The sequence below is a fragment of the Podarcis erhardii genome (assembly GCF_964252035.2).
Source record: "Podarcis erhardii genome assembly, chromosome: Z".
Taxonomy (NCBI): Eukaryota; Metazoa; Chordata; class Lepidosauria; order Squamata; family Lacertidae; genus Podarcis; species Podarcis erhardii.
In genome coordinates, this window is record NC_138504.1 from 5,232,256 (window position 1) to 5,258,053 (window position 25,798).

General features: G+C 43.4%; 1 protein-coding gene across 7 annotated transcripts in view; it reads right to left on the reverse strand.

The window, feature by feature from the left end:
• Positions 1-321: 321 nt before the first annotated feature.
• FGF13 (fibroblast growth factor 13) overlaps positions 322-25,798 on the reverse strand; it is a 240,671-nt gene continuing 215,194 nt past the window's right edge. For all 7 annotated transcript variants that reach the window (XM_081848316.1, XM_081848317.1, XM_081848314.1 and 4 more), the window contains 2 exons: positions 4,855-5,053; positions 322-3,386 (listed from right to left, as the gene is read on the reverse strand). In XM_081848316.1, coding sequence (XP_081704442.1) covers positions 3,250-3,386; positions 4,855-5,053 — 336 coding nt within the window. In that variant the 3' untranslated portion in view covers positions 322-3,249. The remainder of the gene's footprint in view (positions 3,387-4,854; positions 5,054-25,798) is intronic.

The following is a 25,798-nucleotide window of genomic DNA, read 5'->3' on the forward strand; positions in this document are numbered from 1 at the left end:
GTCCAGACCTAAGCACCCAAAACAGCAGGGACAATGGTCAGAGGTGATGGAAGATGAAATCCAAAATGCCTGGAGGGCACCAGGTCAGGGAAGACTGCTATGCAGTTCAAAGTGACTTCAGTCCTAGTAAAGAGTGCTGGTCACACATGAGTGGGAATTGGGACCTGAGTTTTAACTCTCTAAGTTTTCTCATTTCACTCACTCCCAATCTGAACAACCTCTGAGGAGGTGTCTTGCATGCCTCCCATTCCTCCAGACGAGCCAGTCAAAATGATCCAGTTTTCTGAACAAATCCACAAGCTGTTGTTTTTTTTTAGAAAGTACATCTTAATATAAATAAGTTTATTCAGTGCATGGTTGTATACAACAAATAATAAACATCTCCTTGTACAAAGCAGTCTGAAACAGCTCGAACCGATCCATGTCAGCTTTGTACAAATCTGCAACAGATGCTGACGTTGAGCAATGCACGAAATCGTAACATGTCATGCAACTCTTAAGCCAATATTCCAACTTTCTCCCATGCAACGGATATGAGGAACTAAATGGAAACCTAATGAATTTTTTTTAAATATATATAGGTTTTTGCTTTTTAAAAAAAGGGGAAAGGAGGGCACAATCAAAACTCTGCTTTGGGCAGAGATCAGGGGGCAGATGGGCTCCTTGTAGGAATGCATCATATCCCTCCCTTCTCCCACCAGGCCATTGTCACACCACTATGACTGCAGTTCATGCAAGGCAAAACCCCTTAAATATTATCCAGGAGCTTGCTCCTTTCCATGGCAGGACCACAATACATCTATCTGATAGCCCCTTGCACTTTAAGCCCCTTCAGGTGTTACAATCAGGTTAATGTGAGCACATGGTAGGAGCAGCAGGAACAGGTGTGTCAGCCCTACCCCACGACCCCATTATTTATATTATCACACTCCAACTCAAAGAAGGTAAACTTCTGCAACAGGGTGCCATTTGAAGACAGGGCCTGATTAATAATAATAATAATAATAATAATAATAATAATAATAATAAATTTTATTTATACCCTCCCCCCCCCCCCGGCCAGAACCGGGCTCAGGGCGGCTAACACCAGTAAAATTACAGTAAAAACATAATAGGGAAAAAAACCAATTTAAAATACAGGTTAAAATGCAAGTTAAAATGCAGACCTTTAGAGGCCCTAAGCACTTAAAAGATTTTGGTGCCCCCATATATTCCTAATTCAAAATATAAACAACTATAAACCCTAAAATAAAATTGTATGTTACGAAATGAAACCAAAACCTACATGCTTCATTTTTGTATTTTATTTATATATTTTTGGGGGGAGGGGGGTCTACTTTTTCTAGTTGCAACCCTCAGAACTAATCTTACACAATGCGTTTGCTTCTACACTTAGTAGAGATAAGGCATCCAGCCTGCCTCGTTGTATAGTTTTTCTGGGACATGGGTGGTGCTGTGCTTTAAACCACTGAGCCTCTTGGGCTTGCCGATCGGAAGTTCGGCGGTTCAAATCCCCACGAAGGGGTGAGTGCCCATTGCTCTGTCCCAGCTCCTGCCAACCTAGCAATCTGAAAGCAGTTCGAACTGTTGGGATTTTTTAATATACTTCATCTGAGAAAATGAATGCTCAGCTGAGTAATTTGTGACCATGAATATGAAAAATCAGGCAATGGAAAACTTTTGTGGTGCCCCCCTCCTCCCTTGATGCCCGAAGCACGTGCTTAATTTCCTTAATGGTTAATCCAGCCCTGTTTGGAGTCATGGATGCTCCATATGCATTTCAGAACCATGGCTTTGCAGGCTTCCAAAAATGCATGGGGAGCCTCCAAAGATACAACAGGGTCCTCGTTGCAGAAGTTTGTGTTCCATGAGTTGGGAGGAGTTAAGAATGATAGCATGGGAAAGCAGTGGGGACAGTGTGCTTGCCACCCCACACATGATTACATCAGCCTAAAGGTAGCACCTGAAGCTGGCTTTATTCTTTGTGGGCAGAAGACACCGGGCAGTGTTCTCCTTCCCAACAGCATGTAGATATGCTTTAGGGGTTGTTTGTCGTGATGCTTCTCTTCTACCCTAATTTCATGTAAGTGAAAGAAAGAATTTTTATTTTTTTTACAAACAATATTGATTTTCCTTATAAAAATTAAGTCACCTCAATTCCACAGTTTCTGTCTTTAGAAAAAAGAAGCCACGACAACAGTTTGTTTTTTTAAAATATGTTACATAAAATGTAATTAAGAGAAAGCAGAGGGAGAGGAGGGGGAGAAAAAGAAACTCTACATATTGGGGATATTTTCATCCCCTCTATTTTTATTTTTTATTTTTTAGAAAAACAACAACCCAAAAACATTATCTTCCACTGACTGGGGGTTAACGTTAACACTTTGGTTCCTACAGACTAGGGTCAGCACAAGGACTTTAAACAGAATACTACAAATCTATTAAAAAATGTATATCTCTCAGTGTAGTTTTTTTTTTTTTCGCAAGAACACTTCTCTGGAGACTGAGACACTGACACTCAGCTCCAAACCTGATTTTTTTTTATTTTTATATTATACTACTATTAGCATTATTTTGCTTGAAAAGACACAGCGCTGAAGAAGACCCATTGGAGTTAAGGAATCAGAAAGTTGCACTATCCCAAATTAAAAGAATACATTGGGTTTGTTATCAATATCAAGCCTTAAGAGATATAAAATGGTAAGCTGAGAAAAAAAACCACAGAGTTCACATATCCTGTTTGTTTACCTTCTAATGCTATAGATATATATATGTATAAAACATTAAGCATTAGAATTTCCCTTAAAGAGCAAAAAAGTGGTCTTTGATTGGACTTCTCTCTTGGCTGGACAGCAAATTCAAATCAGCAGTTAAGTGCTGCAAAAAATGTTTTCCTGCTACTTAATTCTGCCCCCCCCCCCCAAGCACAGGTGAGATTAAAGAGTGAGTGAGCAAGAGGGACATTTCCTCTCTGTGGCTTTATGCCGCAAGTTATGTTTTGTCTGGCTATCCTTGTGTGATTGCACAAGCACATTCTATGTTATTGGGCTCTCTCTTTTTTACTATTATCATTTGTTTAAAATCATTTTAGAACAACCAGAAGGTCTAAATGGCTGATAAGACAATGTGACCTATGCCAGTTTGTTGGCTTGCCTCGCTGGATGATAGGCAGCTAAGAAAGTGCTTATATCTATGATTCCAGAGGTAAGATTCCATTTACGCGTCTCTCCAGTTGCTCCCTAAACCTGGCTACGTCGATTCGTTTTGGCTCATGGATTTCCCACCGTTTAGCACTCCTGAGACGCTTCTGCTTTTCGTGGGGGTCCCGCTGCCAGACCGTGAAAATTCTGTAAGATCATGGAGGGAAGGTTCTTTGTACATAGCCACTGAAGGAGAAGAAAAACAAGAAAGGTGTAAGAGAGTTCATATATGTAAGGGCCGGTGTCACATTATTCCTGTCTTCTTCTTTTATTCCACTTTCCCTTCCTCTCTTCCCATGCATTTCTCTGCTCTGGGATCTGCTCCAGAGGATTGGAGAGACCCCAGAGCATATTGGGGGTGCGGGGCTATGTTGTGGAAGCACATGAAGAGAGGGAAGGGAACTTCCCATGCACAAGTAAAAGTGCTTCACTTAGGTCACACCTGCACTATGCATTTAAAGCTGCATCTTAGCATTTTAAACAGTCATGGCTTCTCTCAAAGGATCCCGGGCACTATAGTCTGTTAAGAGTGCTGAGAGTTGGTAAGAGACTCATACTCCACACCCCTCACCAAGAGCTACAACTCTCAGAGTGGTTTAACAATCAGCTCCTATCCCCAGGGAACTCTACCCATGTAGGCATGGGTAAATCTGTCAGTTGTGGTTTGTTTCCATCCATCTCTCTCTCTCTCTCTCTCTCTCTCTCTCTCTCTCTCTCTCTCTCTCTCTCTGCATTTTAAGTTCAGTTCTCCACATTTCCGGATCAGTTTCAGATTATTATTCTTTTTAAAGCCTCTATGGAAATTTACCAGCATTTCATTGCAAATTTATCTGAACATACTGCTTTTAAAAATGCACCCCCCCCCCAATTTAATGCATTTGCATTTATGTGCAAACTTTACCCCGGTGTATGTATTTTTTTGTACATGTTAATTACCTGGAGAACTGTACAGCGGTACCTCGAGTTACAAACGCCTCAGGTTACAAACGCTTCCGCTAACCTGGAAGAGTTACCTCGAGCTGAGAACTTTGCCCCAGGATGAGAATGAAAATCGTTTGCTGGCGGCACAGCGGCAACAAGAGGCCCCATTAGCGAAAGCACACCTCTAGTTAAGAACAGTTTCAGGTGAAGAACGGACCTCCAGAATGAATTAAGTTCGTAACTAGAGGTACCACTGTACTGCAAAATTTGGAGAACTGAAAATTTTGAAGGATGGCTGAGTTTCAGCTCATGTATTGTTTCAGAAGGTGCAGATTAGGAAGATTTGCCTTTAAACGCTAACTGACTTGAATTCCTCCCCCCTTCTCTATACTTAGAATAGCTTCATCTCAGCCCTGTAGAAACTCTTATCCATATGAACACAAGAAGCTGCCTTATAATGAATCAGACTATTGGTTCATCAATGCCTTACACTGTCTGACAGCAGCTATCCAGGGTTTCAGACAGAGAATCTTTCCCAGCCGTACCTGGAAGTGCCAGGAATTGAACCTGGGACCTTCTAAATGCAAAGAGGGGGCCTTGCCACTGAACTACACTTCCTCCCTGCACATTTTCAACTAATGTCAAAAAAGCCTTCACTTTGGTCAAGCATGCAGGGGAGTCTGGCATTCCAATGCACCTGCAGACCTCTGTGCATGCCTGGATATTTTTTTACCTTTTAATGGTTTGGGAAGGAAATGTGCCGCCGCTTTGTTTTTCTTGACGTGGTTTCCTTTCATGATCTCCCCTTCTTTGTTCAGACCCAAGTACCAGCCTCTCCCTGACTGCTGCTGTCTGTAGATCATGGACGAGTATGTCACATAGTAGTTTTCAAAAACCGACTCTTTGAACTTGCATTCTGGTGTGAAATGTTCCTGCAAAGGAAGGGAAGGGAAAGGATCAATATGTGCCAAACATAACATCTGCTAATGCAAAGGGGAGGGTGGAAACATTTGATAATTTGCAGGCTTCCACAGGCCAAAAGGGTTTCTCCTCCTCCTCCCCATTTAGAGATCAGTGGCCTTCAAAAGAATTAGTGCAAGAAATAACACAATTTGGAGCACACGGACCAATTCTAGGAGCAGCCTGAAGGTAGCGTGATAATAAAATCTCAAGTGAAGAAGTATTGATCATAAAGAGAATCTTGTTATCAGATCACGAGCACCAGCAAGAAGACAGGGGTGAACAGACCTGCGTCAAGGATGGGAAATGCCTAGACTGAAAAAAAAGATTTAGAGGGAGAATGCAGGGAGCAAATGGTCTTTTACCAACTGAATGATGTTAAAACAACATCTACCGGCTACCTCATTACATTGCAATTATTTATTCATACCCTTTTATCAGCATGCTGCAGGCTGGATGCCCTTGGAAGCCTACAATAGCTACTGCAAGACCCACGATGTAAAACCAAAACAAAACAGGGAGAGCGACAGACAAAATGGTGGTCTTAAATTTACATGACTGTCTCTCTCAAGGATTCCTTGTGTGAGGCCTCTGTGAGCTGACAGGAGTTTTGGAGAAAAGTTGAGAGAGGAAGGGAATGAGGCTTAATGGTAAAGAATGACGGACAGTTGTCAAAGTGATTATCAAAGGCAAGGTGCTGCTCTTACCTCTTTGAGAAATGGGCTTCAAGCTTTGCTTTCATTTGCAATGGAAGCATATAGGGGGCTTTGTAAGCAATCTAGTCTGCTGCAGGAAATCTGAAGCTTCTCCAAGAGAGGCCTGCTTAGCCTCTGCATTAAGATGCCGAGCAGGAGAATGTTAAATTTTAAAAGTTACAATTCTCAGATGATAATATTATTTGAAACCATATGCCAACTATATGGGGTTTGACAGCGGGTCAGCATAGATAGACTCTCTGCACTGTAACTTCTTCCAAAAGACCAAGTGATTCATCGGAAAGATAATACCATACCCCCCCCCTTGAGCAATGGATAGAAGACATGACAACTCCTGCAATAAATGAATGGATAGCTTTTAGACATAGATTGTGTATGAATAAATACAATGATATTTGGAATCCATTCAGACATCATGTGAAACCACAGTTAGGGAAACTTAGCTTGATGCCTGGACTGATGAACTATGGTTTGCAATCAAGACCACAGAATCAGGAAACTTTCTGAATCAACAAAATCCAATTATGCTTATTGCTCCACCATCAGATGCTGCTAGAGATAGTATACTTATGAAGCTGAGGATGTAAAAACTGAAAGCAATTCAGGCAGCTCTTAGCCAGCATTTGCCTTTTTAGTATTTAGCCATGGTTTGTATGTTATGTGTTTTGCACAAACCATACTTTGCCAGAGTCTCTGAAATTGAGCATACTGTGAAGGACTCAAGAACAAAATATGAGTTTGAATTGATTTTCAGTTTGCTAACTGCAATGAGAATATTTGCAGCAAAAATCAGGAATGAAATGATTTACCTTCAGTCCTAGAACCCTAGAATCATAGAGTTGGAAGAGACCACAAGGGCCATCAAGTCCAACCCCCTGCCAAGCAGGAAATACCATCAGAGCACTCCTGACATATGATTGTCAAGCCTCTGCTTAAAGACCTCCAAAGAAGGAGACTCCACCACACTCCTGTGGGATGTAAACACAGGAGCAGTCAATGACAACATTCCTAGAGTGTACATGTTAGAACATGGGGAGGGATGTCTGTCCAGCAAGCAGGTAAACTTCCTGGGGACGGACTTCCTCCGCATGTGACCAGAGGTGGGTGTGGCCTCACCTGTGCAGGTAATGATAAAAGCACAGGGCAGGCAGCCACTCTCTCTCTCTTGCCCCTCTTGCCTCTTGCCTCTCTCTCTGCCATCTTCCTTTGATGAGGAAACATCTAAGGATGCCCTCTTGGCTCTCAGCCAAGAGAGGACAGTACTATCTTCCTATAAGTGCATGTTTCTAAGTGCATGTAACCTTTTTAAGCCTGCCTACCTTCTGGGATCATATTGTGAACAGAACGTGAGTAAACTCTTTTATACTTTTATAAAGACTGTGTCGTGTCTTGTATTTTAAGAGGGAACAAAGGGGAAATTACCAGAGTAATTATTATAGAGGTTCTAGCGAATCTGTGCAAGCGTTACTGTTGCGAACTTAAAGGGGAGTGTCTATAAACTCTGCTGATATTTTGGGAACTTGTTAGCACAAGTTGGATAAGGATATAATTAGTCAATATATCCTCTCCTGCACCCCAGAACATTCCCACAAAGGGTTATTGGCCCCAGTATTGCATATTTCTGCGTATTTTTGAAGGATTGCGTTGGATTGTGATTTTGAGTTGAGTAGTATTTTTCTGAGTTAACTTCCTGGTAAGCACATGGTCCTTTGTTCCATTGTGCAGTGGGGATTAAGCACCCCCCCCCTTCCCTCAGAGTTCACAGTGACCCAAGGCAGTGAAGAATTGTTTTGAATTTTGAGATTTTTGAGATTTTGATTTTAAAATTTTGAGAAATTTTGAAATTTTGAAGAATTTTCAAATTTTTGGATTTTAAGATGGCTAGAGCAGCTTTTGATAGTGATGCAAAGCTAGGAATGCCTGTGCTGAATGAACACAATTTCATACACTGGAAGCAGCGCTTGATAGCATGTTTAGATTATAAGCACATTTTGGAAGCTTTAAACCCTCAACCTACGGGATCGTCTGAGGAAGCTTTACCCAAGATAAGTGCTTGGAAACGCATGAACAGCAAAGCTAGACACATAATTTTGAGTGGACTTCGTGATGAGCAGCTATCATTAATAAATAGTACAGATGATGCATCTCAAATCTTAAGAGATATCGAGCGCGTGTATGGAGAATCTAGCATAAACTGCTTCAGAAACTTGGTGTGTAAATTAACCAGAGTGAGGATGAATTCAAAAGAGGAATTCACAGAGCACATCAACAAGTTCACTGAGATTATTCAGAGAATTGATTTGACTCCCAAAGCTTTTGATGAAGATACAAAGATAGCATTTTTGTTATCATCACTTGGACCACGCTTTAGCGCATTTGTAAGTTTGATGGATCATAGACAAGGTCTGACTTTTAAAGACTTGATTGGTTATTTAAAAGAAGAATGCAGAGATAGAGCTGAATCTCCAGTGAGAAATGCTAGAAGCAAAGACAGTAGTTATGCATCTAGGCAATTTACAAAGTCCAAAGAGATGCCTAAGAAAGTGATTTGTTTCAATTGTAACAAAGAAGGACACATTGCAAAGAATTGCAGGGCTCCTAAAGCCAAGAAACCCCACCCCTTTCAGCCAAAAGGAGAAAAGAAGGGGAAATGTGAATGCACATGGCTACTGCAAGAAAGGAATTTAACTGTCCAGAATCGTGAAAATAGACGTAATAAATGGATTTTAGATTCAGGTGCCAGTTCGCATTTTTCATATAAAAAGGACTATTTTAATGAGATAAATGATGAAGAAGGATCTGAAATTGAAATTGCAGATGGGAACATTGTTAAAGCAAAAGGTGCAGGTTCCATGAGTCTGAAATGCAATATAAACAATGAATGCATTGAGAACACAATCTCTAGAGTTTTGTATGTACCAGAGCTGAGCTGCAATTTAATCAGCGTGTCCACACTGGACAAGAAAGGTTTCCAGATCACATTTGGAAATGGAGAATGTAAAGTGACTAGAAATGGCAAAGTGTTTGCTCAAGCAAAGCTAATCAATGGTGTATATGAGCTTGATCTTTCAGAGAACCAGTCTGCAAAAGTGGCACATTCCAGCCAGAAGCATGAAGCAGATCTGGACCTGTGGCACAGAAGGCTTGGACATAGAGACACCAACGTCATTCTGGATCTACAGAAAAGAGATCTTGTAAGAGGTTTGCAGGTAAAGCAGAGCAACAAAGCTCCAGCAAAGTGCATAAGCTGTATTACTGAGAAGGCTGTAAAACCTTCATTTCCATGTTGTGCAGAACAAAGAAGCAACAAAGTGCTTGACATAGTGCACACTGACATATGTGGACCCATGAATGTTCCCTCACTGGGAAAGAATAGATATATTTTAATATTTCTGGATGACTTTTCAAGATTTTGTGTTGTGTATTTCCTCAAAGAGAAGAGTGAGACAGTGGACAAGCTCCAGGAATACATTGCCATGGTCAAGAATAAATTCCAAAGAGCTCCAGCTGTGCTAATGAGCGACAATGGAGGTGAGTACTGCTCAAATGAAATGCAGGCTCTCCTGGCCAAGGAAGGAATTGCACATGTAACCACAATTCCTTACACACCACAGCAGAATGCCATAGCTGAGAGAAAGTTTAGGTCCATTATGGACATGACAAGGTGCATGCTAAAGGATGCATGTTTGCCACAGAAGCTGTGGGCCGAAGGAGTGTACACATCGGTCTATTTGCAGAATAGACTGCCAACTAAAGGTGCAGAGCGCACACCATTTGAACTTTGGCATGGGAAAGCTCCCAATCTGTCGCACATACGTGTGTTTGGAAGTCCGTGTTACTTCCACGTGCCCAAGGAACACAGACACAAGCTTGACTCCAGGGCAAAAGCAGGTATCCTGGTGGGATACGCCTCTGGAGGCAAAGGATATAGAATTATGGACTTACAAACTGGTAAGACAAATGCATACCATGCGGTTTATTTTGATGAATATGGAAAAGTAGACACTAAGAACACTGATGTGGATTCTTCTGATGAGTCAGAAAGGACTCAAGAACTTGTATATTTCCCTTTTGAGACCCCACAAAGTACTAATCTGCCTTCGAGTGTTACAGCGCCCCCTACAGGCGACGCACCAGAAGACGCAGAGGACCAGAACCCTGGCGGCACCAGAGACGAAGATGAGGACTCAGATGGGGACATGCCTGCGTTGGAGGAGGATGAGGAAGCTGATGCGGTCGCAGAACCAGAGGTCAGGCGCTCGTCCAGAACCAACAAAGGTGTCCCACCATTACGGTTGTCCTACTTTGCAGGGTCGGCGTTTCCACAAGAACCTTCCACTTGGGAAGAGATACAGGAGATGCCAGCTGCAGAAGCCAGTCTCTGGAGGAAGGCCGCGCAGGAGGAGATGGATGCACTGCATCAGAACAAGACCTGGACACTCACTGAGCTGCCTCCCGGTAAGAAGGCCATTGGCAGTAAATGGGTTTTCAAGGTTAAGAAGGGGTCAGAAGGAGAAGTGCAGCGCTACAAAGCTAGACTTGTAGCACAGGGATTTTCACAGCGTTTTGGTGAAGACTATGATGAAGTTTTTGCACCAACCGTGAGGTACAGCAGCGTAAGAATGCTTTTAAGCATTGCAGCCTCCAAGAAAATGAGAGTGAAACACATAGACATTGCTACCGCTTTTCTACACGGGCAGATTTCTGAAGAAATCTATATGAAACAGCCCAAAGGTTTTGTGAAACCACATGAGGCACATTTAGTGTGCAAACTGCAGAAAGGACTTTATGGACTTAAACAGGCTGCTAGAGCCTGGAACCAGAAGTTGCATAAAATGCTGACGCAACTTGGGTACAAGCAAGGCGACGCTGACAAGTGCTTGTACAGTAAGTCAAATAATGGACAATTCTCATATATCTTAGCATTTGTTGATGACCTGATTATTGCCACAGCAAGTGAGAAAGACTATACACAGATAGTAAAACACCTTAGCAAAGAGGTGGAGGTCAAGGAGCTAGGAGATGTCCAGTACTACCTCGGGATCCAGGTGGAAAGAGAAGAGGACGGCTCATTTCTTCTCAGCCAAAGACAGAAGATCCACGAGCTGATTGAGCACATGCAGATGCAAGACGCACATCCAGTTGCTACACCGATGGCTACTGACTTCCTGAAGAATCAGCAGGATTCGAAGCAGTTGCCAGACAACAATGACTACAGGTCGGCGATTGGTAAACTTTTGTATTTAGTTACCACATGTAGACCTGACTTAGCTAATGCTGTGGGGATTCTTAGCAGAAAAGTGAATTCTCCCACTGAGCATGATTGGGCAGGTGTAAAGAGGGTGGTGCGATATTTGAAGGGTACCATGAATTGTAAATTAAGGTTACCAGCCGTCAGAGACCCTAAGTTGGTTGGGTATACTGATGCGGATTGGGCTGGGGATAATGCTGATTATAAATCAACAAGTGGTCATGTTTTCATGTTTGGTGATGGACCTGTTTCATGGGGCAGTTATAAACAGAGCTGTGTAGCATTATCTTCCACAGAATCAGAATACGTTGCAGCAACAGAAGCCTGCAGAGAGATCGCCTGGCTTGATCAACTCATAAAGGACTTTGGGTTGGTGAGAAAAGGGCCTGTCAGCTTGCTAGAGGACAATCAAAGTTGCCTGAAGCTGACGCAGAGTGAGAAGTTCCTGGCCAGAACAAAACACATTGGGGTTAAATACCACTACATACGCCAGATGATCCAGGATGGACTTGTGGAACTATCCTACTGCAGCACCCAAGAGATGACTGCTGACATCCTGACGAAACCCCTACCAAGAGAGAGTTTCCAGAATCTACGTGTCAAGCTGGGACTCTGGGTGGTTGAATAAAGTTGTTTATGTTTTGTGTATGTTGTATTGCCTGAGAAGGGGTATGTGGGATGTAAACACAGGAGCAGTCAATGACAACATTCCTAGAGTGTACATGTTAGAACATGGGGAGGGATGTCTGTCCAGCAAGCAGGTAAACTTCCTGGGGACGGACTTCCTCCGCATGTGACCAGAGGTGGGTGTGGCCTCACCTGTGCAGGTAATGATAAAAGCACAGGGCAGGCAGCCACTCTCTCTCTCTTGCCCCTCTTGCCTCTTGCCTCTCTCTCTGCCATCTTCCTTCGATGAGGAAACATCTAAGGATGCCCTCTTGGCTCTCAGCCAAGAGAGGACAGTACTATCTTCCTATAAGTGCATGTTTCTAAGTGCATGTAACCTTTTTAAGCCTGCCTACCTTCTGGGATCATATTGTGAACAGAACGTGAGTAAACTCTTTTATACTTTTATAAAGACTGTGTCGTGTCTTGTATTTTAAGAGGGAACAAAGGGGAAATTACCAGAGTAATTATTATAGAGGTTCTAGCGAATCTGTGCAAGCGTTACTGTTGCGAACTTAAAGGGGAGTGTCTATAAACTCTGCTGATATTTTGGGAACTTGTTAGCACAAGTTGGATAAGGATATAATTAGTCAATATATCCTCTCCTGCACCCCAGAACATTCCCACAACTCCTTGGCAGCAAATTCCACTGTCGAACAGCTCTTACTGTCAGGAAGTTCTTCCTAATGTTTAGGTGGAATCTTCTTTCTTGTAGTTTGGATCCATTGCTCGTGTTCGCTTCTCTGGAGCAGCAGAAAACAACCTTTCTCCCTCCTCTATGTGACATCCTTTTATATATTTGAACATGGCTATCATATCACCCTTTAACCTCCTCTTCTCCAGGCTAAACATGCCCAGCTCCCTTAGCCGTTCCTCATAAGGCATCGTTTCCAGGCCTTTGACCATTTTGGTTGCCCTCCTCTGGACACGTTCCAGTTTGTCAGTGTCCTTCTTGAACTGTGGTGCCCAGAACTGGACACAGTACTCCAGGTGAGGTCCTGCACTGGAGTGACAGAGATTGGTAATCTCGAGTCTTCTAAGATTAACATACTAAATGCAAAATGGGGACATACTTACTGCAATCAGTAAGCATTTGTTTTCACATTTCCCATATTAGCTTTCTTGAGCCTTATGATCCACGCCATCAGCCTCATCTGCTGCCCCACAGGTTAGAAATAGATTTAATTAGCTTAAGTGACAGGATGGTAGATTTTGATGGAACATTAGGAGACACTTATAAACAGTAAGAGCAGTTCATCAGTGGAACCAATTACCATTGAGGGGGTGGGCAGGCTCTCCTTCACTGAAAGTCTTCAAGAGGCTACAACAGCTATCTGCTGGGGATGATCCAGTTTTAGATTTTATTCATTAAGCAAGTAGTTAGACTAGATTACTTTCAGGGACCCTTCTAATTATTCTGTAATCCACGGCTTGCCACTGTCAGGTTTCGTATGGGGCACGCAGGTATGAGAGAGGTGGTCTGTGTATTTTCATAGAATCATAGAATCATAGAAGAGTTGGAAGAGACCACAAGGGCCATCGAGTCCAACCCCCTGCCAAGCAGGAAACACCATCAGAGCACTCCTGACATATGGTTGTCAAGCCTCTGCTTAAAGACCTCCAAAGAAGGAGACTCCACCACACTCCTTGGCAGCAAATTCCACTGTCAAACAGCTCTTACTGTCAGGAAGTTCTTCCTAATGTTTAGGTGGAATCTTCTTTCTTGTAGTTTGGATCCATTGCACCGTGTCCGCTTCTCTGGAGCAGCAGAAAACAACCTTTCTCCCTCCTCTATGTGACATCCTTTTATATATTTGAACATGGCTATCATATCACCCCTTAACCTCCTCTTCTCCAGGCTAAACATGCCCAGCTCCCTTAGCCGTTCCTCATAAGGCATTGTTTCCAGGCCTTTGACCATTTTGGTTGCCCTCCTCTGGACACGTTCCAGTTTGTCAGTGTCCTTCTTGAACTGTGGTGCCCAGAACTGGACACAGTACTCCAGGTGAGGTCTGACCAGAGCAGAATACAGTGGCACTATTACTTCCCTTGATCTAGATGCTATACTCCTATTGATGCAGCCCAGAATTGCATTGGCTTTTTAAGCTGCCGCGTCACACTGTTGGCTCATGTCAAGTTTGTGGTCAACCAAGACTCCTAGATCCTTTTCACATGTACTGCTCTCAAGCCAGGTGTCACCCATCTTGTATTTGTGCCTCTCATTTTTTTTGCCCAAGTGCAATACTTTACATTTCTCCCTGTTAAAATTCATCTTGTTTGTTTTGGCCCAGTTCTCTAATCTGTCAAGGTCGTTTTGAAGTGTGATCCTGTCCTCTGGGTGTTAGCCACCCCTCCCAGTTTGGTGTCATCTGCAAATTTGATCAGGATGCCCTTGAGTCCATCATCCAAGTCGTTGATAAAGATGTTGAATAAGACCGGGCCCAAGACAGAACCCTGTGGCACCCCACTAGTCACTCTTCTCCAGGATGAAGAGGAACCATTGATGAGCACCCTTTGGGTTCGGTCAGTCAGCCAGTTACAATTCCACCGAGTGGTAGCATAGGCAAGTCCACATTTTACCAGCTTCTTTACAAGAATATCATGGGGCACCTTGTCAAATGCCTTGTTGAAATCAAGGTAGGCTACATCCACTGCGTTCCCTTCATCTACCAGGCTTGTAATTTTGTCAAAAAATGAGATCAGGTTAGTCTGATATGACTTATTTTTCAGAAATCCATGCTGACTATTGGTGATCACAGTATTCCTTTCTAGGTGCTCACAGACTGTTTGCTTAATGATCTGCTCCAGAATCTTCCCTGGTATTGATGTCAGACTGACTGGGCGGTAATTATTTGGGTCCTCTCTTTTCCCCTTTTTGAAAATAGGGACAACATTTGCCCTCCTCCAGTCTGCCGGGACTTCGCCTGCTCTCCAGGAATTCTCAAAGATGACTGCCAGTGGTTCTGAGATCACATCTGCCAGTTCTTTTAATACTCTTGGATGCAGTTCATCTGGCCCTGGAGACTTGAATACATCTAAACTAGCCAAGTATTCTTGTACTATCTCCTTATTTTAATTATGGGTAGCTGTAATTTTTTAATAATTGTTTTTATTCTTGTTTCTTTGCTGTTGGCTTTGATTTGCTTGGCATTTTGTCTTGAAATGAAAGGCAGTTTATAAATTCTAACAGCAACAACAGTACTTTCCCCAAGTAACTGTCTCAAACAGGCATTTGCTTTCAACTGACTGATTTAAACATATTTTAGTCTCCTGTTGCTTGCCTCAAATTACTACTTTTATACAACAATGCAATCCTATGCATGTTTTCTCAGAAGTTAGACCCATTGTGTTCAGTGGGGCTTACTTCATAGTCAGCATGCATTGGATCACACTATCCAACTTATATTTTATAAATGTGATTATTTTATAACCTATGGTTTCTACTGTTCTGTGTTTGCTGTTTATGAACAGTTATGGGTCTGTGCTATGGGTTGCTGTATGGCTTTTATTTCATTACATCTTATTTATTAAATTTCTATCCTGCTCTTCTTCTTCTTCTTCTTCTAATTTTTAAAACCATTTATTTCTATTTTCAGATAAAAACACGTAACATAAGAACAAATAGCCCCTTCCCCTCCCTCATAGAAGTACACAAACTAGAAAAAAATCAAAGAGAATAATTATTTCCCTCAATGAACAAAAGTGTCATTCTAAAAGTCCCAATGTGTTGCTGGCAGTCTAATCATGCTCCTTTGACATTGCATAAGTAATAGAGTTATAGCAAGTTGAGTAAAAAGTGTTGGATTTAGTCAAGTTGGAGTAGTTAATTTGTCCATCGATATCAAGCCCCAAAGCTGTGAATGCCAAGCCTCAAATTAGTCTGTGTTTAATGTCCTCTCAAACCTGGAGATGCTAAGCTTTGCTGCTGTCATTAGGGTGGGCTATAAGGTCTTTATGGGGGAAATCTTGGGTATCTTCTGCATAATATGCTAACAAAGCAATATTAGCTTTTTCTGTTATGCCTGTGTTGTAAGTTGCTTAGAGACTCCTGATGTAGCAAGTAAAATTATTAAATAAATCAAACCAGTATTAACTATTATCATTATTTATAAACCACTTCGAGTATTTTGCTTAGAAATGTATGCTAACCATTAATGGAAATAAATAAATGCATACATTGGAGGCACAGACTATGGCAACACAAAAGAAATAACATGACATTTTGTAAAATTTGATAAATACCGTAGATCTTTACGTTTGAGGGATATATTGCAAGTGAATATTTCTGTGAGACTTATATGGATAGAACCATAAAATTGTAGACCCCAAGGATCATCCAGTCCAACCCTCTACAATGCAGGAATCCTGCTCACAGCCATCCCTGGGTGGGCTCGAACCAACAATTTTCTGGTTAACAGCCAGACCCACTGACCCATCACACCACAGGATGTTTGAGTGTGTCACACACGCATACATATGTAATAAAGCATATACGGTAAATATACTTGTTCCTCTCCTCAGACACATGTATTTGTCATGTACATTCAGTGCAGTAAAAAGGATAAAGTGCTCACAGCATTCCAGACGGTTCAGAGTAAAGCACTTCTTTTGCTTGACGCTTGCTGAAGCAAGCTGGCGGGAACGAAGAGTAACACCGTGGAGTACGTCATCCAATTAAGAGCAGTAGAAGCGGAGCCAAGAGCATGCCGCGGGTGATTATAGCTTGTGTACAGTAATTTGCTGCTGTGCAGAGAGTGCAACACTTGCTCCATTCAGAGATGAATGATCAAATTAGGAGCCAAGCCACACCATCTTCATCTTGCAATTTCTTCTTATGGCCCCCTTGCTCAGTCGTGCTGGAAATGCAGCTGCAACTTTCACCCGGTGGGATGCTTTCGTGGGCTTGCATAAGTTTAGGAGACATGGGTAGCTGTTGACTGATCGGGGCATTTGAACGCTAGTCTCCCAGCTTCTAGCCCAATGCTTTCTAACCACACTGGCTTACATAAGCTGATAACTATGTGTTTTGGGACACACTAATAGCTACGTGCTTTATCCTTGGCTACTGGTCATCAGGGCTGCACAGAACTCAGGTGCATCAGATGTTTGTGGTGCAGGAAACCAAATGTCAATACAAGCCGGTCTTCTAGGAACCTCAGCTGATGACCCCCTTTGACTCATCCATCCAAGGTATTTCTAGGAACACTTATCTACTCTTTGCATCCAGGAGTCTGCCTCATATTGGGTCAGGCAATGTGTCATTCTAGCCCAGAATAGTCTACTCTGACCAGCAGCAGCTCCCCAATATCTTAAGCAGAGAAGTGCCATTCCTGATAATTCTATGAAGAAGTGCCAGGGATTCAACTGGGGACCTTTGGTGAGCAAAGTATTCTCCCCTGCCCTGCAAGTTTATTTTTGGAAATGCCCATATAGTGCAGAATCTGAAGGCAGCCAAATGTGCTGTTGAACCCTCAGGGGTTTTCTTCGTGAAAATTATCTCTATCGAGTGACTACTCTCAGTCACTCAGCAACCCACTCCTTTGCTACTTGCACATTATCAAGAAGCAGGATCCCATTACCACAGCATGACCACTGAGCTAAAAGTGTCTTTATAAAAAGAACAACATGAAGTTGGCATTTCCATCCAGCTCTTGATACATCAGGATTAAATTATAAGATACCGCCAGCCGCCTCCGTGGCAGACTGATAGAGATGCAATTTGCAGGGTTTTTGTTTTTGCTTTAAAAGTTAACCTCGACAGCCTCCACCATCAGTCAGTCAATGATCAGTCAACAACAATGGGATCAGGGCGGTGGTTAAGTGGTAGAGCACCTGCTTTGCATGCAGAAGATCCCTGGTCCAACCACCAGCATTTCCAGGTAGGGCTAGGAAGAAAACCTGCCTGGAGGAGCTGCTGCAAGTCACTTCAGACAATCCTGAGCAAGATGGACCAAAGTTCTGATCCCGTGCAAGGCCACATTCACACCATACATTTAAAGCACCGTAACAAATTGCCCATACTCCCCAAAGAGAAAATAACAACATTGAACTTGCCAATAACCATTGTGGAGGTGCAACAAGCCATTCAAAGATCTAAGATAGGGAAGACACCATGCCCGGATGGCCTCCCGGCTATCTATTACAAAAAATTAGAAGAATCATTATTTCTACCCATGAAGGATATAATGAATGATATTCTTAGATATTTGTTTTTGTATGGTCTAGGTGTAATGGGTGTTTGTCCTTTTTCTTTGTGTATTGTAAAAAACCAAATAATTTTTTTTAACAAAAAAACAAACAAATACGGTAAATAAAAACACCATAATTGCAATTCAAAGAGTCAAGGTGTCCCCTAAAGAAGTTGGTTAAGTGTTCTGTGAGTTGACAGGAGGCTTCCTATTCCCCTCTCAGAGCTACAGCTTCCAGAGTTCTCTGGGAAGGAGGATTGATGACTAGTTGCCAAACTAATAGATAAGGGGTATATAGACAAGGGGTAGCTAACACAGTTTGCCCTCCAGTCCAATGCAGTAAGGCCTACGGTCAGGGATGGTGCGTGAAACAACCTTTGGGTGGGGGGTGCTTCCCTTTAGCTATTCCTGAAATAAGCAATGTACTGAAAATTGTCTCAAACCTTTGTTGAGTTAGGGACTTCCCCTGCATGAGAAAGCAGAATGCAGCAGATTGAGTGGACAAGACCAATAGTGGGTCCAACTATCAAGAAGGCAGTTACTGAACATGCTGTAGAGAGAAGTGGAGAGCAGATGGGGCTCGTCCACCTGGGAAAGTAGCCCATCTAGGAGAACTCTGATCCTAAGCCTTCACTACCTTGTGGAATATATTCAGGAGAAGAAAAGGCTATGGAGTAAATCCCACACAAATCCAGAGCAGAATCCCTAAGGCGTTTGAGTGGCATCCTGGATTCCTCCTTCCGGCAACTCCTGCAGCCAAGCTAGTGCCAAATGTATTGCTCTGGTTTCACTTGTACCACATCAACGAGGCTGAGGAGGAGGTCATTGTCTGGGCAGCCCAGGACCTCCATGCACACTGCCTAGGCTTCAATCCCAGAGAGATCACTTTGGTGCTACTAACGCAGCAAAAACAACATGGGAGGCAGCAGTTATGAGTTACCAGCCTCTGAAAACCCACCATTAGAATGGGTGAGCCATGTTTAGAGAGCAGGCTCATATATTCCAAGAAGTTAAGAGGGTGTTTTTGTCAGGAGTCCAATATTGTCTGTTTGAGGTCTGCAGAGAGACACACACATTGCAGCCAAACTCCACAGCCTGATTGTTAGGGCAGGCCAACCAGCACTGGAAGAAATGGCCACCCACTTGGATGGTTTTAAAAGAGGATTGGATGGATTCAGGGAGGACAAGGCAATAAATGACCATTAAGTAAGATAGCTATGCTCTGCTTCCACAGTCAGAGGCTGTAGGAGGGGAGACTGCCCATCTGCTGGGGTTCTGCTTGAAAGTTTCCCATGGGAATCTGTTCGGCCACTGTGAGAACAGAATGCTGGACTCGATGGGCCATTGGCCTGATTCTGCAGGCTGTTCTTAAGTTTTTGTGAAAACATATGCATCAGTCTTATATCAGAACAGGTCACATTCACCCAGTACATAGAAAGCACTCTTATAGCACTTTAGAAGTTGTGGCTTCCTCTCAAGAATCCTGGGAACTGTGGTTTGTTAGGGGTACTGAGAGTTGTAAAGGATGTGTTGATACGACCTCAGATCATCCACTTAACCAGTTGAATATTAGTAGTAGTAGTAGTAGTAGTAGCAGCAGTAGTAAAATGAAGAAGTACTAATTCACAACCCCTACAGCAGAAACCAAACTTCTGTACTAAAGAGAAAAGGCCCAGCAAGTTCCATTTGCCACCCATAATTCTTTGCGCTGCCTGGTGCTCCAAACTGGCAATTAGCCAGACCTTTTGTTCAAACAAAGCAAGTATCTTATTATTTTAAGCTTCTTCACCGTGCTGCTCTGCATAATAACCCCTCAGATGGATCTGGAATCTGGTCTATGTGAAACAGCCCTTTCCAGCATTTTTTACTCCAGAAAGAGAAGAGAAGAGAAGAGAAGAGAAGAGAAGAGAAGAGAAGAGAAGCTAACCAGCTCTTTTGCAATGGTTGAAACCGCCAACTCCTTTGAAAGCTCAAAGCTGTTCAGTAAATGGAAGGGCTTTCCCCAAAGATCTAACAGGCTTGGTCGATGATGAAAGAACTCCAGCACTGTTCAAACTCGGGGGCTGCCTTTTCACATCAGGCAGACAGGTTGATTGCTAAAACACATATTACTGCACACATATAGCACCTATGCTTAAAAAAAAGAAAGAAAAGATGGCACCAACTGCCTCTTGGCAAAGGTTTTATTATTATATTTTAAGGCCTGATTAGCTTGGGGCCATGCAGTGTTGGGGATACCCACCCCCCAAAAAAAACACCCCAGAAAGTTTTGAAGGGCTCTGTTTTTCCATGGCCATTTTTCCATTTCATAATGGAACTTTTCATAATGCATTTCCTCCCCATTTCACAATGCTTGATAAAACGCTGATGGCCACCAACCTGGATGGCTTTTAAAAGAGTGTTAGACCAATTCAGGGAGAATGAATGCTATCAATGGTTACTAGCCGCAATGGGCTATGTTCCACTATCAGATCCACTGTGTCTCTGAATGCCAAAGCCTGGGTATCACAAGTGGGGAGAGAGCTGTTGTGCTCAGGTCCTGTTTTTGGGTTTTCCACTGGCATCTGATTACACTTACACACAAACATACACACACATGGAAACAATTTCACCACCACCTGTTTGCCCCCATTTCCCAGAAACATGTAAAGGGGAGAATATCAAACCTGGTCTTGGTTTGTGACACCTCACTGAAATGCATAACTTTTGAAATATATATATATATATACACACACACACAACACCAGTGATCCTAGGATCCTAGTTTGTTGCTGAAATTAGCTGTGTGTGTGTGTGTTTTTTTAAAAAACCATGATTATTACATTCATTTTGCTTGCTCTTATTTTTTCTGGCTAATTGCTATCATTTCAAATATCAACCGGCCCCAGGATCATCTGATGAAGAGCTGGTTAAAAACTGACAATAACTAAATAAATGTAAGCAAATAAATGAACCAACAACAATGGCTATGTTCTGCCTCCAGCGACAGAGGATGCCTGCCTCCTTGCATATCTGAAGCGTGGAAAGTGCTGTTGCACTCAGGTCCTGCTTGACATTGTGAGTTCGGGATACTAGACAAGGATGGGCCTTTGGCCTGATCCAGTGGGCCTTGCCTTATATTTTTGTTTCATTGGGCATCACAGTTGTGGATAGTGTTGTTGCACTTGGATCCTGTTTGTGGGCTTCACAGATGAATCCTGTTGGGCTGCCATCAGACAGGATAGTGGACTGGGGGAGGGGGCAGCCTTTGGTCCCAATCCAGCTAAACTCTTCTTACTCTCTTAAATGAATAAATAAAACAGAAGGCTCTATCATGACAACAATTTACGTAGGAGCTGCCAGAAGATTTCCCACCCCCACGTGCTGCCTTGTAATATCAGAAAAGATCAAGCAGAGTCCAATATTAGAAAAGATAAAGGTTTGTCATGGCAAGAGCCTCCATTGACACCCAAGAAAGAATATTTATGAGGAGAAGAGGAAAGAGATGAAAGATAGTGGCGTTGATGTGGCATGCTTTTGAAAAATGGGCCAACAGGTAATTAAGCCTTCAAAAGGAGAGAAAGCAACAGTGGCTTGCAAGCTTGCAAGAGATACCAATCTAAATAACGGCACGACTTGTTTACCCTCCCTCTGGGACTGCTCAAAGCTCCTTAAAGATTAATCCAGAAGAAGAAGAAAACTTGCAAACAAAACATTTCCACTTTTTCCTGCAGAAAACTGCTTGCACATTGTGGTCACATGGGGAGCCCGTTGACTGGCTTGTTTGGGCCCCTGGTAAGCTCCCACTTTGTAGATTCAAATGCAGCCCAATTTGCCTAGCCTAGGGACGGGGATTGTCAGGACTGGGAGCCAAATGTGGCCCTCTGGAGATTCTATATGGCCTTTGGTACTCTTGCAGGCAATGCCTTCTCCCCAGGCTGTGTCCACTGCCAGCCTTGCTCCACACCCTTCTTGAGTGCTTTTTCCTGGCTGGAATGTATTGAGCTATGAGAATGCCTCTTGCTTGCCTGGATGAAGGATGGAGAGATGTCTTGGTGTGCATGGAAACTTCCAAATTTTGTGTGGCTGGAATGCAACCAGCCGTAAAAAAGCAAGAGCCACACCCATTGCTCCACCCATTTTTACCTCTGGCCCTGCCCACCATTGGTATGTGGCCCCCCAGAAGGTTTCCCAGGAGGGAATGTGACTCTCAGACTGAAAAAAGGTTTCCCCATCCTGGCCTCATCTCTCAGTCTCATTAGTGAGACACCGGATCAAGAGGATTAATGGAAAATGTCATAACATTTACTAATGCTTTGACATACCAATATGAATACCACAAGGTAAATGGTGAGAATGACCATCTCTTACACCAGCAAAATTGGAAAATGTCCCATCTTACAGAAACAGATATGTATGTCTTGATTAAATAAAGGCAATGGTTAGCCAAAAATGAAGAAATGAAATTAGCAACCAAAGAGGAGCAGGAGATCTAAAATGGCCAACAACCCCAAGCAGTTAGTAGACTGAAACTTTAGAAGAAATGCCAGTCAAGAGAACTAGGCCCACAGTTTCAATTAAAAGTTGAAGATATCTAGGAGCCCAGAAATGGAAGTGCATTCATGTCAGGAGCATATAAATAGGCTGATCCACCCCTACCATTAATCAGAATGGGCATCTCGCGAGGCACCCACCCTCTGATGACTACTCTGTGCATATTTTTCCAAACAAGTGAACTCCTACTTTTGAGGTATAGATTCAGGAGTAGCCAATGTGGTGACTTCCAGAGGTCATTGGACAACAACAGCTCTCATTGCCCCCAATGGCCAGGGATGGGGTAATCTAACAATATCTAGAGGCCACATTAGTTTAGAATAAAAGGGGAGGAGAGAGAGGAAGGGCATGTACAGTGGTACCTCAGGTTAAGTACTTAATTCGTTCCGGAGGTCCGTACTTAACCTGAAACTGTTCTTAACCTGAAGCACCACTTTAGCTAATGGGGCCTCCTGCTGCCGCCGCGCCATCGCAGCACGATTTCTGTTCTCATCCTGAAGCAAAGTTCTTAACCCGAGGTAATATTTCTGGGTTAGCAGAGTCTGTTACCTGAAGCGTATGTAACCTGAAGCATCTGTAACCCGAGGTACCACTGTATTTAAGTAGGCATGGTGTGAAGATAGCAGACTGGGGGGGGGGTTTCCTCCCCCTCTCACAGTGCTAGAACACAGGGAAATCCAATGTTAGAAGATTCAGAACAGATCAAAGGAAAAACGTATCCACAAAGCAGATAATTAAGCCTTTGGAATTTGCTCCAACAAGATGCAGCAATGGCCACCATCTTGGATGGCTTCAAGAGAGGGTCAGAGAAGTTCATGGATGATAATGCAATGTTTTTCCTCCATTCTCAGAGCCTCTAAATACCAGTTGCACACTGGTACAACTGGGGAGAGTGCTGTTGCACTCACATTCTGCTAGAGGGCTTCCGATTAAGTCATCTGGTTGGCCACTGTGATAACAGAATGCTGGACTAGAATGGCCTTTGGGCTGATCCAGCAGGGCTCTTCTCACATTCTTAGAGAGCATTTTCTTTCGGCTTCTTAACACACCAAGGGAAGTCAGCACATAAATATTAGTTTTGAAGCTCCGACAGCAGGCTCAGAGCTGATATCTATTTGTGGCAAATCCGTTAACCAGCTTCCCAGCAAGAGCTGTGTTCGCAGACCATAGTCTTCCTCTGCCTAAATCACCATCATGCTCATTTGCACATTTAATCTCTACCCAAAAAATAAAAATCAATAATTTCAGAGGACTATGATTGTCAGAAATGTCACGGTTTCAAAAGCAAAAAATTAAAGCCAACAGAAAGCTGGAATTTGTTATTTAAATCGGAAGCCGCGGAAAAACTTAATTTCAAGGCAAACAAGATTAAACGAGAAGCAGAATGTGCACACATGCCAACAAGGAGGGGAGGGGGAGATATATATTAACAGGACAGGATTTGCAAATACAAAAATATGTTTTCCTCACTTAATTGAGCAAATTGGCATTATTAAATTAATGCTTTCCCGAGCTGAATGCTGTGGATATTTTTCCACCACCACTACTCCCTGCCAATGTGTATTTACAAAATTAAGAGAGAGGATAAACTTTCCAGATCTGCTTCCATGCTGCAGAAAAGTCAACATCTGTCAACAGTAATGGCTTTGGAAGGACAACTCGCAGCCAGCTCCTGCAAATGCGTAACCCGGAGTTAAGTCCTTCTGTGTTTAATGGTGTTTCAACATAGCTAAGTGTGGATAATATTGCAGCCTTGGGTAGAGGAACTTGCCTTATTCTGAGTTGGAACTTTGGTTCATCTTTCAGTTGTTGCAGATGAAGGGTGAGGACAATGCCAGATTGACTAATCCTCTCTCTGGCTAATCCCTTGACCTTCTTGGGTTATCTTATCTAATAGGGTGGGGATGCTTGACAGGATTCAGGAGGCTGCAAGTTCCTGGGGGGGGGGGGTTGTGGCACAGACCTCTTTAAAAGAAGTATTAAGTAGCCAAATCCTGAAGAAACTTAAGCCAGAAGATATGAAACATCCCCTTCCTGAAGACACTCTTGGATTAAAATAAATTTATCCATATGCATAGTTTGGGGGTGCTCTTGGATCCATCTCTTTCAGGCCCAAGTCACCTTGGTGCAGGGATGACCCATCCCATTTTGCCACCTGAGGCCAAATGGGAAGGTGTCACCTCCCCTACTGAAGCCTTGCTCAGTGGCTGTGGCTTCCAGAAAAATCTCATGAGATCTCGCTAGAAGCTGCCCCAGGGTGCCAACAGGGGAGCTGCCATGGATTCTGCAGTCCGAGGTGGCTGTTTCAGTCCACCTCATGGGTGGGGCAGCCTTGCCTTGGGGGGAAAGGGTGGCTACTACCAGCTTTGGTTAGTATGGCAGCCATGACCATTCCTGAACAGGGTTAGACTGCTGTGATCCACAGTGGCGTAGCGTGGGTTGTCAGCACCCGGGGCAAGGCAAGTAATTTGCGCCCCCTAACCCGTGGATTTGCGCCCCCTAACCCATGGATTTGCCCTAACCCCAGATGTTGCGCCCGGTGCGGCCGGCCCCCCCTGCACCCCCCACGCTACGCCACTGGTGATCCATGCTCTGGTAACCTCTAGACTGTATTGCTTCAACATGTTTATGTTACAAGTTGATTTGGAAGCTGTAGCTAATGCAGAATGTGTTAGCCTGGCTGCTTAGAGGGGCTTTGTATGGGATATACTGTGTCTTTGCTGGACAAACTGCACCAGCATTAATTTGCTACCAAGTCTAATGTATTCCTCTTGACTTAAAGCCCTAAACAACTTGGGACCAGGCTATCTGAAAGACATCTGCTAAGCTCACTGTGATATGTTGGGAAGGGTCTGCTTTGTTGGCCTCTGTCTGTCTCAAGAGACAATGGTGTATGCCTCAGGGTGGGGGGAGATGAACCACTGCCCTAGCAGCACCAATGTGACTTTTCCAGGTCACAAGCCTGGGCAGTGTGTATGGAGAATGTTCCTGAGCTGCCCAGATGACAAGACCCTGTCTTGGCCTCACTAATGTGGTCCAAAGGAAAGCAGAGCAATACATTTGGCATCAGCTTGGCTGCAGGAGTGGCTGGAAGGAGGCATACAAGACACTACCCAACTGCCTTAGAGACTCCTCTCCAGATTTGTGTAGGGTTTACTCCTTAGCCTTTTCTTCTCCTGAAGATATCCCACAAGCCAGCAGAGGTTTAGGATCAGAATTTTCCTTCTCCCTGATGAGCTAACTTCCCCGGTGGAAAAGCCCCATCTGCCCCTCACATGCAGCACATGCAGAAACCACTTTCTTGGCTGTTGGACCCACTACTGGTGTTGCCCATTCAATTCGCCAAAGCCTGTCTTCACATGC